We start from the raw sequence: 16864 nt of genomic DNA, 5'->3' as shown, positions 1-16864 counted from the left end.
GTGTCTGAACACCAGCAACAGAAATAGAGAGGATACTTTTTTCAGGATTTATTTGTGTATGTGATGGACTCAGCAACTACAGCATCATAATGTGTGTGTATGTGCATAAGCCTATGTGTGTGATTCATTGGACATCAATGTCAGAGAGTGAACAAGCTCTCTCCAATTAATTCTGGTGGATAGCAGATAGCTGTGTGTGTGTGTGTGTGTGTGTGTGTGTGTGTGTGTGTGTGTGTGTGTGTGTGTGTGTGTGTGTGTGTGTGTGTGTGTGTGTGTGTGTGTGTGTGTGTGTGTGTGTGTGTGTGTGTGTGTGTGTGTGTGTGTGTGTGTGTGTGTGTGTGTGTGTGTCAGTGCTGCATATTGTTAATAAGAAGCTCGGTTTAGAGTGGAACATTTCACATTTGTAAGTCGTGGTGGCAGGCAGCGCAGACAGCATGGAGTCTGAAGGGACAGGAAGGCCATTTCCTTATTTATCACAGTCAGGCCAGTGGCGGTCTGTGTGCCACAATTCTTTGCAATTATGGAGACAACGTCCTCCGCTTGGGGACAGAATCAAGGCCAGAGTATGCCAGTGAGCCTGACACTGTACATCTCACATCCAATATATAAAGCGGAATATATTTGGAAAGAATATCACTTAGGCGGTTTACTGACAAGGACACTGTTCCACGACTGCTGCTTCAGCAACACTTTCAATAAAGTTTAATGTGAAGGCATGTCATAACATTCCACTGGTTATACAAAATTGGATGCCCAATATGTTTTACATTTACAAAGTTACTACAGTATATTAATCAGTGTAAATGTATTAGAATTTCTTCCTCCAAATGAAGACTAGCTTAATGTCAACTCATCGTAAAACAGGCTTCATTCAAACTCAACAGAAACAAAATGAAACTAATTACATCCATCTTGGTTATTCTTATAAAGCTTTTCAAACAATCATCAGCTACAGCTTGGCCAAAAAGATAACACTTGGTTTAATAAGTTAGATGCGTGAAACTACAAAATGAGCTAAATAAAATGCCAAAATGCCCACAGAGACAACTGGCAATCTAGTTTGTCCAATCACCCAACTCTAGCTCATGCAGTGATGAAACAAAATGCACTACAGTATAGAGAGCTATGCTCATGCTTGACCTCTCCAAGGCTCATTCGCCACATGAAATAGATTTTGGTTAGAAGCTTGAAATAAGGTTTCGGGTTAATACAAGCTAACGCAGTTTGCATGTTTTGCTCAACACAAAAAATACTTTCGTAATTACCAAAATTCCTAAAGTCCACGACCTAGATCATCTGACCTAGACGTAGTTATTTTATAGCCATAGCGTTAGGTTTTCTTTCTTGAGATTTTCCTGCTGAAGAAAACTTAAAACCCGGTTTGCAACAAATCATATTTTCTGCGATATAACCCAATGGAAACATCCACTTGTCTTTTGTGAGGCTAACTTACGGGTTTGCCAACAAAAACAAGTCATCACTGCACCACTCTATTATGACCTGTTAAACTTCCAACTAAAACCAGTCACAAACACAAATAAAGGAGTGTGTTGAATGACATGGAATCTTGGTTTTCTTTTAGTTTTTTACCGTGGTATCAAATTCTTACCCAGAGATGTTGAATTGCGCTACATCCTGCTGCTGACTCGAGACTTATTCTTGGTATTTCCTGAACACTTCTCTGATGTGAAATACTTGATGTAGTCACCCTGATGGGTAATGCAGTAACTTTGCTTTGGAAACAGTTAGTCAGATAGATAGACTTTAGCTGCAGAGCAAATACAAAACAAATAGACAAATATTAAGAATGTAGTTTGCTTTCAAGCACTCCATCATCTTTGTCTCAACTGATTATTTGCAAATATTATTGAGTATTGTAGGATTTGTCATGCCCCTCAGTCTCTTTCATACACACACACACGCTCAGAGCCCTGTCATACATCACAGCTTAAAGGCTTATAGAGTAGCTACTTCTTGTATCTTGTCAGCTTTCTGACTCATGACAAGCTTTTCAATTTTCCCCTTCTCACCTGACTGCACTTTACAGCTCCGGCGCTCCTTGCTTCTACCTCTCATCTCGCCTGCTGTCTTGTTCTTTTTGACTGAGCCTCTCATGAGAAATATGAAATGATGTAGACGTAGCCTTGTCCAGAGCTTAAAATTATATCACAATCAAAGTGTTCAGTCCAGGCTACCGGTGTTTGGTGTTTCTGAGTTATGATGTTTTACATTTTGATGAACACATTTTTTTTGCAAAGCAGCACTTTTGATGTGATTTGATAGATATACATTTGTGAAGAATAATGCCATGAGTTTTTTTTGGTGCTCTGGTCAATATCTGTTTATGGAGCAATCCTTGTTTGCTGATTTTCGTAATATCTTAGGACAAGAATACTTATATACACTGCCTGGTCAAAAAAAAGGTCACACACTCTAATATTCGTGGACCGCCTTTAGCTTTGATTATGGCACGCATTCGCTGTGGCGTCGTTTCCACAAACTTCTGCAAAGTCCCAACATTTATTTCTGTCTTGCATTAATATTTCGCCAAGATCTTGTATTGATGACCGAAGATTGGGACCACTGCGCAAAGTCTTCTCCAGCACATCCCAAAGATTCTCAATCAGGTTCAGGTCTGGACTCTGTAGTGGCCAATCCATGTGTGAAAATGATGTCTCATGCTCCCTGAACCACTCTTTCACAATTTGAGCCCGATGGATCCTGGCATTGTCATCTTGGAACATGCCCGTGCCATCAGGGAAGAAGAAATCCATTGATGGAATAACCTGGTCATTCAGTATATTCAGGTAGTCAGCTGACCTCATTCTTTGGGCACATAACGTTGCTGAACCTAGACCAGACCAACTGCAGCAACCCCAGATCATAGCACTGCCCCCACAGGCTTTTACAGTAGGCACTAGGCATGATGGTGGCATCACTTCAGCCGCCTCTCTTCTTACCCTGATGCGCCCATCACTCTGGAACAGGGTGAATCTGGACTCATCAGACCACATGACCTTCTTCCCTTGCTCCAGAGTCTTTATGCTCCCTAGCAAATTGAAGCCGTTTTATTCGATTAGCCTCACTGAGAAGTGGTTTTCTTACGGCTACACAGCTGTTTAGTCCCAATCCCTTGAGTTCCCTTCTCATTGTGCGTGGGGAAATGCTCTTACTTTCACTATTAAACATAGCCGTGACTTCTCCTGTTTTTTTCTACGATTTGATTCCACCAAACGTTTAAGTGATCGCCGATCACGATCATTCAAGATTTTTTTCCGACCACATATATACAATTCCTTCCTTGAAGATGATGCTTCCCCACTGTCCCTCCAGTTTTTAATAATACGTTGGACAGTTCTTAACCCGATTTTAGTAGTTTCAGGAATCTCTTTAGATGTTTTCTCTGCTTGATGCATGCCAATAATTGACCCTTCTGAAACAGATTAACATCTTTTCCACGACCACAGGATATGTCGTTCAACATGACTGTTTAACACATGAGAAGCTACTCACTGCATCAGTTAGGGTTCAATAACTTGTTGCCAGCTGAAACATAATCACCAATGCAGTAATTATCCAAAGGTAGGCTCTTACCTATTTGCTTAGTTAAATCCAGGTGGTGACCTTTTTTTTGGCCGGGCACTGTATAATCCACTTCATTCAGATTTTAGCAGAGAGGCCCTCGTCATCTCCCTCAATCTAATTTTCTAATTTTAATGCACACTACGGCCTTTGATAGATTGATAGATTGAATTGTTTACTTGGAAGATTTGGGGGTAGGGCTGCAACTAATGATTATTTTCATTAAAGAGTACCGCCAATTATTTACCTCAATTACTCGTTCAATGAAATGTCAAAAGATTGTGAAAAAAACAACACGTTTTCAGATGTCTTGTTTTGTCAGTTAAAAATCCAAAGACATTCACTCTCTGATGAAAAAAACTATGTAATCTTCCTTTTTCGCATAAAATAGTTGCCAATTGCTGTTGGATTGACTAGTCGTTGCAGTTCTGTTTAGTGGTGTTGCTTACTGACACATACAGTGGGGCAAAAAAGTATTTAGTCAGCCACCAATTGTGCAAGTTCTCCCATTTAAAAAGATGAGAGAGGCCTGTAATTTTTATCATAGGTATACCTCAACTATGAGAGACAGAATGAGAAAAACAAATCCAGGAAATCACACTGTAGGATTTTTAAAGAATTTATTTTCAAATGATTGTGGAAAATAAGTATTTGGTCAACAACAAAAGTTCATCTCAATACTTTGTTATATACCCTTTGTTGGCAATGACAGAGGTCAAACGATTTCTGTAAGTCTTCACAAGGTTTTCACACACTGTTGCTGGTATTTTGGCCCATTCCTCCATGCAGATCTCCTCTAAAGCAATGATGTTTTGGGGCTGTCGCTGGGCAACACGGACTTTCAACTCCCTCCAAAGATTTTCTATGGGGTTGAGATCTGGAGACTGGCTAGGCCACTCCAGGACCTTGAAATGCTTCTTACGAAGCCACTCCTTCGTTGCCCTGGCGGTGTGTTTGGGATCATTGTCATGCTGAAAGACCCAGCCACGCTTCATCTTCAGTGCCCTTGCTGATGGAAGGAGGTTTTCACTCAAAATCTCACGATACATGGCCCCATTCATTCTTTCCTTTACACGGATCAGTCGTCCTGGTCCCTTTGCAGAAAAACAGCCCCAAAGCATGATGTTTCCACCCCCATGCTTCACAGTAGGTATGGTGTTCTTTGGATGCAACTCTGCATTCTTTCTCCTCCAAACACGACGAGTTGAGTTTTTACCAAAAAGTTCTATTTTGGTTTCATCTGACCATATGACATTCTCCCAATCCTCTTCTGGATCATCCAAATGCCCTCTAGCAAACTTCAGACGGGCCTGGACATGTGTCCCGCTGCTTAAGCCAGTACGTCTGGAACTGCAGGATTTAAGTCCCTGGCGGCGTAGTGTGTTACTGATGGTAGCCTCTGTTACTTTGGTCCCAGCTCTCTGCAGGTCATTCACTAGGTCCCCCCGTGTGGTTCTGGGATTTTTGCTCACCGTTCTTGTGATCATTTTGACCCCACGGGGTGAGATCTTGCGTGGAGCCCCAGATCGAGGGAGATTAGCAGTGGTCTTGTATGTCTTCCATTTTCTAATAATTGCTCCCACAGTTGATTTCTTCACACCAAGCTGCTTACCTATTGCAGATTCAGTTTTCCCAGCCTGGTGCAGGTCTACAATTTTGTCTCTGGTCTCCTTTGACAGCTCTTTGGTCTTGGCCATAGTGGAGTTTGGAGTATGACTGTTTGAGGTTGTGGACAGGTGTCTTTTATACTGATAACGAGTTCAAAAAGGTGCCATTAATACAGGTAACGAGTGGAGGACAGAGGAGCCTCTTAAAGAAGAAGTTACAGGTCTGTGAGAGCCAGAAATCGTGCTTGTTTGTAGGTGACCAAATACTTATTTTACCGAGGAATTTACCAATTAATTCATTAAAAATCCTACAATGTGATTTCCTGGATTTTTTTTTCTCATTCTGTCTCTCATAGTTGAGGTATACCTATGATGAAAATTACAGGCCTCTCTCATCTTTTTAAATGGGAGAACTTGCACAATTGGTGGCTGACTAAATACTTTTTTGCCCCACTGTATCTTATCTCAGTTTGATCTATGGTGTTGATCAAATTGTTGTGAGGACTTTAAAAATGTCGGGATGAATCTGTAATCCAAGCTTTGTATTTAAAGTGTTGCATTTTTCTTCTGTTGTCACCCTAACTTTATCTGTTGTATATTTTTCCAGGGTCGTCATGTCAAGACCGGCCAACTGGCAGCTATCAAAGTCATGGAAGTCACAGAGGTAAATGAACATCACAATAAATTACACACTCACTGTTTTTCTCTCCATCTTCACCAACTATACAGTCCTTTTTTTCTCTTACTCATCATTGGGAACATTTCAACATTGCCAGAACCTTCAGCATGCTGTCAATGTTAATTGTATGTGATCTAAGTTGAAAAATAGCTTATGAGTGCACCGTGTTTGGTCAATTAAGGCCAAATGGTTAAAGGGATAGTCAGAGGTACTGTCTATAATGTAATAAGTGTTCTGGGGCAGTATATATGAGATGTTAAACTATTGGGGCAAATAATTGTTTTTTTTATTTGTAATGTTTCATTTCTTCATCTGAAGCGTGATTATCCAATTTCATTCAAAGGCCATCACGCCATGGAGCGACAGGTTTGCATAACGTAATCTAACAAACCAGACCCAGGCTTCATTCTATGACATTATGAACACTTCAGAAGTCTGGAAAACAAGGGAAGTTTACTTAAGTTGTTGATGAGCTGCATTTATTAACAAGGAACATTTTTTATAAAACACGTATAAGGGAAAATGTCAACTTAAACAGTGGCCGCAACAATTACGATATTTTAGAGCTACTTACTACATTTAAAAAATGAGGCTTCTTAGCACAAGCCGCTAAGTAGGAACGGCAACCGCATATGTATTGAAGAAGGGGATCAGACTATTTATTCCAAAGGAAAAGACATCATCCCCGAAAACACTGTCCTACTGATTCATTCCATAAGGTGACAGCCAATAGGGAAACTACATCACTCACTCAGGGAGTCAGTCATTGACAGATTTTCGCCTTTGAAGAGCTCGTCCCTGTTTTGCTGCAGACCAGTCAAAAAATCCCTGATTATGGATTGGGCTCAAGTCTGAAAAGGTATAAAGCCTGCATCATGAACTGGAATTACAGAGGTTGAATTACGTGGGTCTAATAAAAGAGCCTATGAAGTTGAATCGTGGGAAATATAAAATCCAGTGTTTTTTAGAGTCTCGCTCACTGAGGGACTAAACGTCAGCATATCTCAGCCTCTGCCGCAATAATTCTGACCACTCCTTTTTAAATATGTCCTTTGTGAGTGCCCAACCTCTATGGATGTTCAATAAAAAATCGCTTCAGTACTCCTTTAATTTATTTTTCTTCTAAAGATCTGCCCTTAGTCTAAATCAAATATCCTTTGTCGTCCCTTTGCAGCACAATATAAGCCTGCTAAAAGGAAAATGAATTCACTATGTGTGTTATTTGTTGCTTGAGACAAGACAAGAGAGACAAATCAAGCTCTCCTGCTGATTTCAATTGGTTTTAAAAGTTTGAATGGGTTGAGAAGTAGTGATTGAAAATAGTCAAGGCACAGATTAATTTCCTGTATCGTCAAAATACAGTAATTATGTTTTTGTAGGCTCTGCTGGCTCAGTAGTATAATGTTTTCAAGGCAGGCACAACTAAGGATGGGGAATCAATAGAGCCAAAACTTGTCAGAATAAAAGAGAAGGAGAGAGGGTTAGAAATGAAATAAGAAGGGGCTCCAAAGTGTCATTATCCAACAGGATTGACTGTAATAGTCCGTTTTAAGACAGCAAGCAGCAGAGAGAGTTGTTGTTAAAGCTTCTTCTGTTGTATTGTTGTGTAAGTCCTTTTCTCTCAAGGTACTTTGTGCCTATGAAAGACACATGAAACAATAACACAAACAGGTTTGCAGGTGTTTGCACCAGTTTAAACATTGTAAAGCTCATAATGTACTCAATGAGTTGTTTTTGTGTGACTTTCTTTCGTCCTATCCCAATTCAATTCCCTCTGTACTCGTGCAGGTAATTGAAGCAATGGGACTTTTACAATAAGGTGCAAACAAAAACCTACTTTAAGATGTTGCTTGCCTGACAAAATGTAATTATAGGAAAAAGGTTCTACTTTCCTACAGTTACAGTCCCACCAATATTACTGTTTTGACCCAGAAATAGTCCATTTTATTAGATGCTTGGGGAATGTCGTTGATATTAAAGTTCTGCTTACTTTTAAAGCCACACAGTTCTGCTGATATACAATGTTAATAAAGCTCATCATATTGTAAATGAATTTGAGGAGGAAATAAGAAATCTTTTTGATTCTGTATTTTGAATTTCAGTGGATATGTGCGCCTTAGAGTTATGGATTACCTTAACACCTTCCACTCTACGTTTGGCTCGAAAGAGGGATTGATATGCCTTTATGTGCTCTGTGTTGTGGTCCTACAGCTGTACCGGGGTACAAACAGGAGACTTGTGGAGGTATTATTGAATGTTGCTGTTGGTTTACAGATGTAGAGCACCAGTGCCCGCAGAATGGGGTTAAATGAAGGCTAATAAAAACTTGTTGAAGAAGGTGGTGTGAGGCTCGCTGCCATAACGTAGCAAAGCAGTTTAATGGAGGATTGTCATTCAAAAATGATGCGAAGAGATTTGCTGTACACTCAACATAATGTGGACATTTTAGTCTTGTTAAGGTACTTTAAGGTGCTGTTTTCTGGGAGGTTGGTCCGCTGGTCAATTCACCACTTTATTCCGGACTGATAATCCTCGCTATGATTAGATGGATTTCCTTGGAAATGTGTAAAGCCATTCATGGGTTTTAGCTTGCCGATGTTAGCAATTAGCTTGAGTTCAGTCTCACACAGGATCTAGCTTTACTTTAATTGTAACTTCCCCGCTTTTTAATTGGTAGGATTCATTTTGCTTATAATAAGTTATACACTATAGTTATACAGGTCAGAATTTCTCAGGGTGTTGGATTGTTGTTGAACAGAGCTATCGTAATTGAATGATGTCAAGTTGTGACGTTAGGATGTAGGAATTTGTGGTAATGTTCCAGCAATTAATTGAGTAACATAATAAGACGTGTTTAAGAAAGTAGTTTAAGTACTTTTTGTTTTCAGACAAACAGGTTCTACAGTAGTATAATATCTTGATGCTTCATACTTTGGCCCAGATCTGCTTTTTGCAGAACTGGACACTGGTTTCCTTCCTGTTGATGAGATTTTGGGTCTTCTCTTGCAGACAAACAATTTAGCAGGAAATGCTCGGCTATTATCTCCCTTCTCACACACATACATACACACACAAATAGAGAAAGAGAGATGGGACACACACACACACACACACACACACACACACACACACACACACACACACACACACACACACACACACATACACACACATACACACACACACACAGACAGGCAGAAGGCTTTTGTGTTTTAGAAGAAGGTGAAAGTTCAAACTGCTCTGCTCCTGTCCTGTGGAGATTTAAAGGAGGTCAGAGACTGGGAGAAGCTCTCTGTTGTTTCCTCTTGTCTGATTAACAGCCACATCCAGCTCCTCCGCCGCTCCTGTTCTCCTCCACCTCTGCATTCCTGGATAGATTTAGTTGTTCAGTGAATTGGAGAAGTCACAAATCATTTCCGGGATTTATAGCTTAAAAAATAAAAAAGGTCGCACCATTCCTGTTCCTTGCGTCCCAACCCCGGTTGTTTTGTCGAGACATAGCTGTAGTTGAAATAAGGTCAACTATCTGAGGCCACTGAAAGAAGATGCTTTTTGTCTGGATGTGTACCTTGTTGGTACTATATGAAAAGAAAAAGGAAACATTTTGTGCCACCTTGGACCTTTGAAGATATACAGTTAGGTCCATATATATTTGGACACTGACACAAGTTTTGTTTTTTTACCTGTTTACTGAAAGATATTCCAATTATAGTTATACAATGGACATGGACATAAAGTGCAGACTCTCAGCTTTCATTTGAGGGTATCCACATTAAAATTGGATGAAGGGTTTAGGAGTTTCAACTCCTTAACATGTGCCACCCTCTTTTAAAAGAGATCAAAAGTAATTGGACAATTGACTCAAAGGCTATTTCATGGGCAGGTGTGGGCAATTCCTTCGTTATGTCATCAATTAAGCAGATAAAAGGCCTGGAGTTGATCTGAGGTGTGGTGCTTGCATTTGGAAGATTTTGCTTTGAAGACAACATGCGGTCAAAGGAGTTCTCCATACAGGTGAATCAAGCCATCCTTAAGCTGCGAAAACAGAAAAAAAACCCATCCGAGAAATTGCTTCAATATTAGGAGTGACAAAATCTACAGTTTGGTACATTCTGAGAGAGAAAGAAAGCACTGGTGAACTGAGCAACGCAAAAAGACGAAGACAACAGTGGTGGAGGATCGCAGAATCATTTCCATGGTGAAGAGAATCCCCTTCACAACAGCCAACCAAGTGTAAAACACTCTCCAGGAGGTAGGCGTATCAATGTCCAAGTCTACCATACAGAGAGGACTGCATGAAAGTAAACACAGAGGGTTCACTGCACGGTGCAAGCCACTCATAAGCCTCAAGAATAGAAAGGCTAGATTGGACTTTGCTGAAAAACATCTCAAAAAGCCAGCACAGTTCTGGAAGAACATTCTTTGGACAGATGAAACCAAGATCAACCTCTACCACAATGATGGCAAGAAAAAGGTATGGAGAAGGTGTGGTACAGCTTATGATCCAAAGCATACCATATCATCTGTAAAACACGGCGGAGGCAGTGTGATGGCTTGGGCATGCATGGCTGCCAGTGGCACTGGGTCACTAGTGTTCATTGATGATGTGACTCAGGACAGAAGCAGCCGGATGAATTCTGAGGTGTTCAGAGACATACTGTCTGCTCAAATCCAGCCAAATTGATTGGGCAGCATTTCAAATGGACAATGACCCAAAACATGCAGCCAAAGTAACCCAGGAGTTTATTAAAGCAAAGAAGTGGCATATTCTTGAATGACCAAGTCAGTCACCTGATCTCAACCCCATTGAGCATGCATTTCACTTGTTAAAGAGTAAACTTCAGACAGAAAGGCCCACAAACAAACAGCAACTGAAAACCGCTGCCGTAAAGACCTGGCAGAGCATTAAAAAGGAGGAAACCCAGCGTCTGGTGATGTCTATCAGTTCAAGACTTCAGGCAGTCAAAGGGTTTTCAACCAAGTATTAGAAATGAACATTTTATTTTCAGTTATTTAATTTGTCCAATTACTTTTGAGCCCCTGAAATGAAGGGATTGTGTTTAAAAAAGGCTTTAGTTCCTCACATTTTTATGCAATCTTTTTGTTCAACCCACTGAATTAAAGCTGAAAGTCTGCACTTCAACTGCATCTGAATTGTTTCATTTAAAATTCATTGTGGTAATGTACAGAACCAAAATTATTAAAACTGTCTCTGTCCAAATATTTATGGACTTTACTGTACTTCAACGTTAGTGGGATAATACATGTTTCTAATGTAAAGTTTAATGTAATTTAATGTAAAAAAGCAGGAAGTGAGGATAGGGATCTAGATTAGTAACATTCAAAGCAGAAGTGGCTTTGTATTATCTAAAGTAGTCGGTCAGCACACCCCCAGATTGGAGAAACAAACAGGAGTAACAAAACAGAAACCAAGCAATGTATCTGCTGTGAGCAAGAGCCACAGCATAACATATTTTAGCCACCTCAAAAATCAAAAGCAGTGTTAGTGTCCGCACTTTTTTAGAATACTTGAATCCCTTGCCGAGTCACAAGACTCTGCAGTACACAGGAGTTGTTGATCTGCTGCTGCCTGAATCTGTCTGTTGGTGTGACTCATCGTCTGTCTTTGGTTTATGTTAGTGTCATGTTCACCAATGTTCTCCATTTCCCTGAGAATAACAGACTCGCCATAACAGAAACAAACCTGATGATCAAGACAGCAGTAGACCAACATCTCCAGTGTTTTGTAAATAAAAATTATGCTTTTTGTCAATGGAGTGGTGGCTTCAAAGAGAGCATAGAAAGACTGATTTTGAAAGAAGTACTATTTCATATATTTCATGCTTTTTTCCCCCTGTTTCTCCAAACTAGAGGCATGCTGGCCATCATTTACTGTAGTGTAGTTAATACAGTTACTACAAGTACAAATACAACCCCATTCAAACAGTCCCAGCTACCCCATTAAACCTTTCGTCTGGGAAAGGGTTGTACCAAACGTTATTACGTTTATTGTCCATCAAACGTTCAGACATTGATGTTTTCTAATCACCCAAATATTCTGTACAATATATGTGGTTTGATCTCTTTATCTGTTGGTTTGTTTAGGAAGAAGAAGAGGAGATCAAACTGGAGATCAACATGTTGAAGAGTTATTCCCACCACAGAAACATCGCTACCTATTATGGAGCTTTCATTAAGAAAAGTCCTGCTGGACAGGACCACCAACTCTGGGTTTGTAAACTACTCATAGCTATTGAGTTTAAATACAAAATAAATGACTCTTACTATTTGGTTTATTATTATGAATATATAATAAGATCTTGCTCGTAATAATCACAGTTGTGCTGGCTGCTTCATGTAGTTGGTGATGGAGTACTGTGGAGCCGGCTCCGTCACAGACTTGGTGAAGAAGACCAAAGGGAACTGTCTGAAGGAAGACTGGATAGCTTACATCTGCAGAGAGGTGCTCAGGGTAAGGATGATGTTAAAAACACACACTCACACAAAACACACACGCACACACACACACACACACACACACACACACACACACACACACACACACACACACACACAGTGAGACTCGCTGCAGTATACATATATATTCAATTGTTTAATGGGAATTCAGGCATCTACATAATACCCACCATGCAAACATCTGCATCCCACCCCTCCTTTGTGTGACACAACACATGACATGAGAAAAATAAAAATAAACTAATAAAAGTAAAAAAATATTAAAGGGAATATAAAGAAAAAAAGGAACAAAGCCTACCTAAAAATATTTTTCAATAGGTTTCAAATCAATATATAAAACAAATAATATGAATATAATAAAATCCAGCTAGTCCAGCAGTGGCTCAGTAAGTAGGGGGCTTGGACTGAGAATCGTAGGGTCGCCGGTTCAAGTCCCCGAACAGACTTGAAATATGGAAAGTGGACTGCTACTTGGAGAGGTCCCAGTTCACCTCCTAGGCCCTGCTGTGGTGCCCTTGAGCAAGGCACCGGACACCTCCAATCCCCCTCCCCATTGCTCCCCGGGCGCTGCACAATAGCTGCCCACTGCTCCTAGTACTAGGATGGGTTAAATGCAGAGGACCAATTTCACTGTGTGTGCTCTGCTGTGTGCATGTATGTGACTAATAAAGAGGGTTTCATCCTCCGATTCTATCTAAAAACGAATATTCATGTATTCTGTGTAATTTGAAAATAAATTATATAAAACTAAATACATCTTATATTGTAAAATAAAGGTAGTTCCCTCATTTTGGGGAATTCAGAAACCGGGCCTGTGAGTTGTTTTGTTGTGATTTTCAACTTCAAATAAACCATAACCTTATCAACCCAGCAGTTATGCATGGGGGAAGCTAGACAGTCAGTTCTTGATAATGACATGTATTTACTAAAAGCCATAAAAGATCAACAATGTGGGCCCGACATGAGATTCAAGATCTCTTTGAACAATTCGGAAATCTCCCCACAGAATACAATCACACTATATTACTGTACCCTTTTTAAAAAAAGTGCTGGTGAAAACCGAGGTAGTAATTAGCGTCTAGATGAGTTGCTGCCGATGTGAAAGAAACACGGTGCTACTTTTAGTGGTTGGGCCTTTGCCAAAACATCAAAGAGATAAACTGACGGCCATACTTCTTAACGTCCGGGGAGCAGTATCTCTCCCATGTTTTCCCACTGTGACACTGAGAGAGTAACTGTTTTTTTTTTTTTCATTTGTATACTTAAAAGGCCGGTTTCAAACACATGTCTGTAAGATGTTATGGTTATCATTATGGGAGATCACAAGGTCCTGAGAAAGAATGTTTGCACTGCTTTGTGTGTTTGTGTGTTACACATACACAAACAGTATCGGTTCAAGCATGCGTCTCCTTGATGCTTACACCAAGAACAGAATGAAAGTTGATGATTTTTTAATTGTTAAAAAACATTCTCTGGACTGTCGCCATTGTTTACCTGCTGCTGTCAGACATGCTGCCTCTTTATTGTTTTCAACATCCCAACACACACACACACACACACACACACACACACACACACACACACAGAGACACTCTGCAAAGCATGGTGAAGTCATTGTTCCAAATAAGACTCACTTCCTCTGTTTGTTTAACCTCCTTTGAAGAAGTGAGAGCGCACACACACAAACACACACCCTTTGCCACCGATTGGCTGCCTCAGCTACCTAAAGTTATTTCTCCTTCAAGGGAAATCAGAGTTATGAAAATAAGTTATACTCTTGGTTCCATAATCTTCATAATGGACACATAATGCTTCTACTATTCTAAAGCTGTGTTTGCGACTTCATACTTAGAGCGATGGTGGTCATCTGACAGTGTGTGTATGTGTTTCTGTGTGTGTATATTTGTCTTCCAGGGTCTTTCCCATCTTCACTCCCATCATGTGATTCACAGGGACATTAAGGGACAAAATGTTTTGCTCACGGAGAATGCCGAAGTCAAGCTGGGTATGACACATCGACACAAGCACCTCGGTTTCTCAAGCGAGTCCGCACACCTCGGGACAAAAAACTGTGGAACAATCACACAGTCATTCAATCAAACATGCATAAATCACACAACCGCAGAAACACCCCATGAAGAAGCAAAGATTGTGGTTGTTTCGAGATGGGAAATTGTCACACGTTCTTTTTGTTGCAGTTGACTTTGGGGTGTCGGCACAGCTGGATAAGACGATCGGGCGGAGGAACACCTTCATCGGTACTCCCTACTGGATGGCTCCGGAGGTCATCGCCTGCGACGAGAACCCCGACGCTGCCTATGACTACAGGGTACTTAATTAATCAATAAAAGTAGTGTTTCCCGGGCAACTCTAGGCACATTTTCATCACCTTTAATGAGAGAAATGAGTAAGGCATCCAGCAGGACAATGGAGAACTTAAAAAGTACTATAAAAAAAATCCTTTAGTAATAGCCGAAATGCAGACCATTTGGATGTTCTCTTAAGGTAAATAAGAAATAAATCTATTTGAGTGCAGGAATTAATCAACCTCAAGGCTACTGTTGCCTTCCTTTGCTCCTAGGTTGGTCCCATTTCCCGATTTAGGTGAGTTCATGAGCAAAGAAATGTTCTTGTATGTTATTGCTTTCAGAGCATTTATTTTGAACACTTTTACATTTATTTTGTGTGAATTTTCTAAAGGTTTTACGATTTTGATACTACATTTATGCAGCACACATACCTTATATTGTAATGTTAACAACAGTGAAATATCATGTGTGTATCTACCCATTCAACATTTTGATTGGGTTTTCTGCCCATCTAACTAACCCTAGAACTTAGAAACAACTTTGAACATCGCAATATATTGAGCAGACAGGCCAGCTCCTTGAGCTTAAAAAGACCCAGGTGGTTATATCCTGACGACCCTCCCATGACGGGCAATTTATTGCTGAGGCTGGCCAACATCCAAGACGGTATGAGGGTTAGGCGTTACGTAGAAAACATCCATGATTAGATTTGAATTCTTAAATGCCTGTTGGATGCCATTACTAAGCTTTTATGGTCTCTGATAGCTGTTTGAACTTCCCAAGATGAGATGATAAGCCTATGTTTTATTCAACAAAATAGTTATAGCATAATATAATATAACAGAGGTTTATGAAAACGTTTGCGATGCTTAACTACAAGTGATTAGACGCTGACTTTTGACATCCAGGACGTCATTGAAATGATCCCCTGATTCTTTTCTTTCTTTATTGATATACCAGAAGTTTGGCTGGAAGTCTTGTAACTTGTTTCTGTAATTCCTGGATCTGTGCTGTCACGCTGTGCACAAACTGATTTACTGTTTGAATATGTAGAGGAAATCCAAAGTTTACAGGAAACGAAACGAGCTCGAGATTAGCTTTCCCTGTGCCCCAGTCCTAACCTTTTCGTGTCTCTCTTGTTGTCAGAGTGACCTCTGGTCTTTAGGCATCACTGCTCTGGAGATGGCTGAAGGAGCCCCTCGTAAGTTGAAAAGCTGTCCACTCATACACCTCGTGGATTGATACGGTTGTACAGTTTGTTTTTCTGTATTTACATTTCCATTCAGTCTAATTTTCTCATCTTTTACTGTGTTTGCCTCTGTTTGTAGCTCTGTGCGACATGCATCCAATGAGAGCGCTGTTTCTGATACCACGAAACTCTCCACCCAAACTAAAATCAAAGAAATGGTAAGACACTCACACGCATTGCATAAACACACAGCAGGAAGTCATGGCCAGTGTTTAGGTTTTCTCTTCTGTAACAGGGCTTGAAAGTGGTCTTTGTTGTGGGTGTCATGCATCAGGACTATCAGACAAACTGAAAGCTCAAAGTCACCGGCATGTCCAGGCATGATCTGCACTCCTGTAGCTAAAAATAACAACCTGTAATGCATTTGACCCTTATTGAAACGGACTGTGTTTTTACCATAGTTGTTACGCATCTGTTTCATGGCTGGGACTAAAGGTTGTTCGTGATGTGTATTATTTTCTAGATTAATAGTTTGGTCTTTAAAATGTCGTTAAACTCCAGTTTCTCAGATTCAGAAGTGGTGTCTTTTTAAATGTTTTCTTTTTGTCGGTGCAAAACCCAAAGATATTTCATTTTTTTTAAACCTACATTGATTTACAAATGAGTAAGGAAATATGTTTTTGTTTTGACAACATTCTTGCATATGTCGTCTCTTTGTGGTCACTTTGTTTTTATTTCACTTTGTTGTAGTTTGTTTTTCTTGGTTATGTTTTGTCTTTGGTGTTTCTAAGTCTTTTTGCATCTCCTTGTAGTCGTTTTGCTTAAAGTTGTTTTCATTTTCCATTTCTTTATAGTCATTTTACTTCTTTTTGTTGTCATTGTGTGTCTCTTAAGTCATTTTGCCTGTTTTTGTTGTCATTTTTTGTGCCTTCTTAGTCATTTTTGTCAATCTGTTGTTGTTTTTAATTTCTTTGATGTCATCATTTTGCATCTCTCTGTAGTGTGTGTCTCTGTGTGTTTT

General features: G+C 40.0%; 1 protein-coding gene across 6 annotated transcripts in view; it reads left to right on the top strand.

Moving 5' to 3' along the window:
- The window catches only part of si:zfos-2326c3.2 (mitogen-activated protein kinase kinase kinase kinase 4), an 80087-nt gene that overhangs the window by 10958 nt on the left and 52265 nt on the right, over positions 1 to 16864 (top strand). For 5 of the 6 annotated variants that reach the window (XM_063875788.1, XM_063875786.1, XM_063875787.1 and 2 more), the window contains exons 3-9: positions 5797 to 5853; positions 11974 to 12099; positions 12230 to 12340; positions 14260 to 14350; positions 14544 to 14674; positions 15801 to 15855; positions 15983 to 16061. In XM_063875788.1, coding sequence (XP_063731858.1) covers positions 5797 to 5853; positions 11974 to 12099; positions 12230 to 12340; positions 14260 to 14350; positions 14544 to 14674; positions 15801 to 15855; positions 15983 to 16061 — 650 coding nt within the window. The remainder of the gene's footprint in view (positions 1 to 5796; positions 5854 to 11973; positions 12100 to 12229; positions 12341 to 14259; positions 14351 to 14543; positions 14675 to 15800; positions 15856 to 15982; positions 16062 to 16864) is intronic. The other variant, XR_010165088.1, reaches the window with a different exon arrangement.

The sequence above is a fragment of the Eleginops maclovinus genome, chromosome 23 (assembly GCF_036324505.1).
Source record: "Eleginops maclovinus isolate JMC-PN-2008 ecotype Puerto Natales chromosome 23, JC_Emac_rtc_rv5, whole genome shotgun sequence".
Lineage (NCBI taxonomy): Eukaryota > Metazoa > Chordata > Actinopteri > Perciformes > Eleginopidae > Eleginops > Eleginops maclovinus.
The sequence above is the reverse complement of the archived record's forward strand: the minus strand, read 5'-3'. Positions and strand labels throughout refer to the sequence as shown.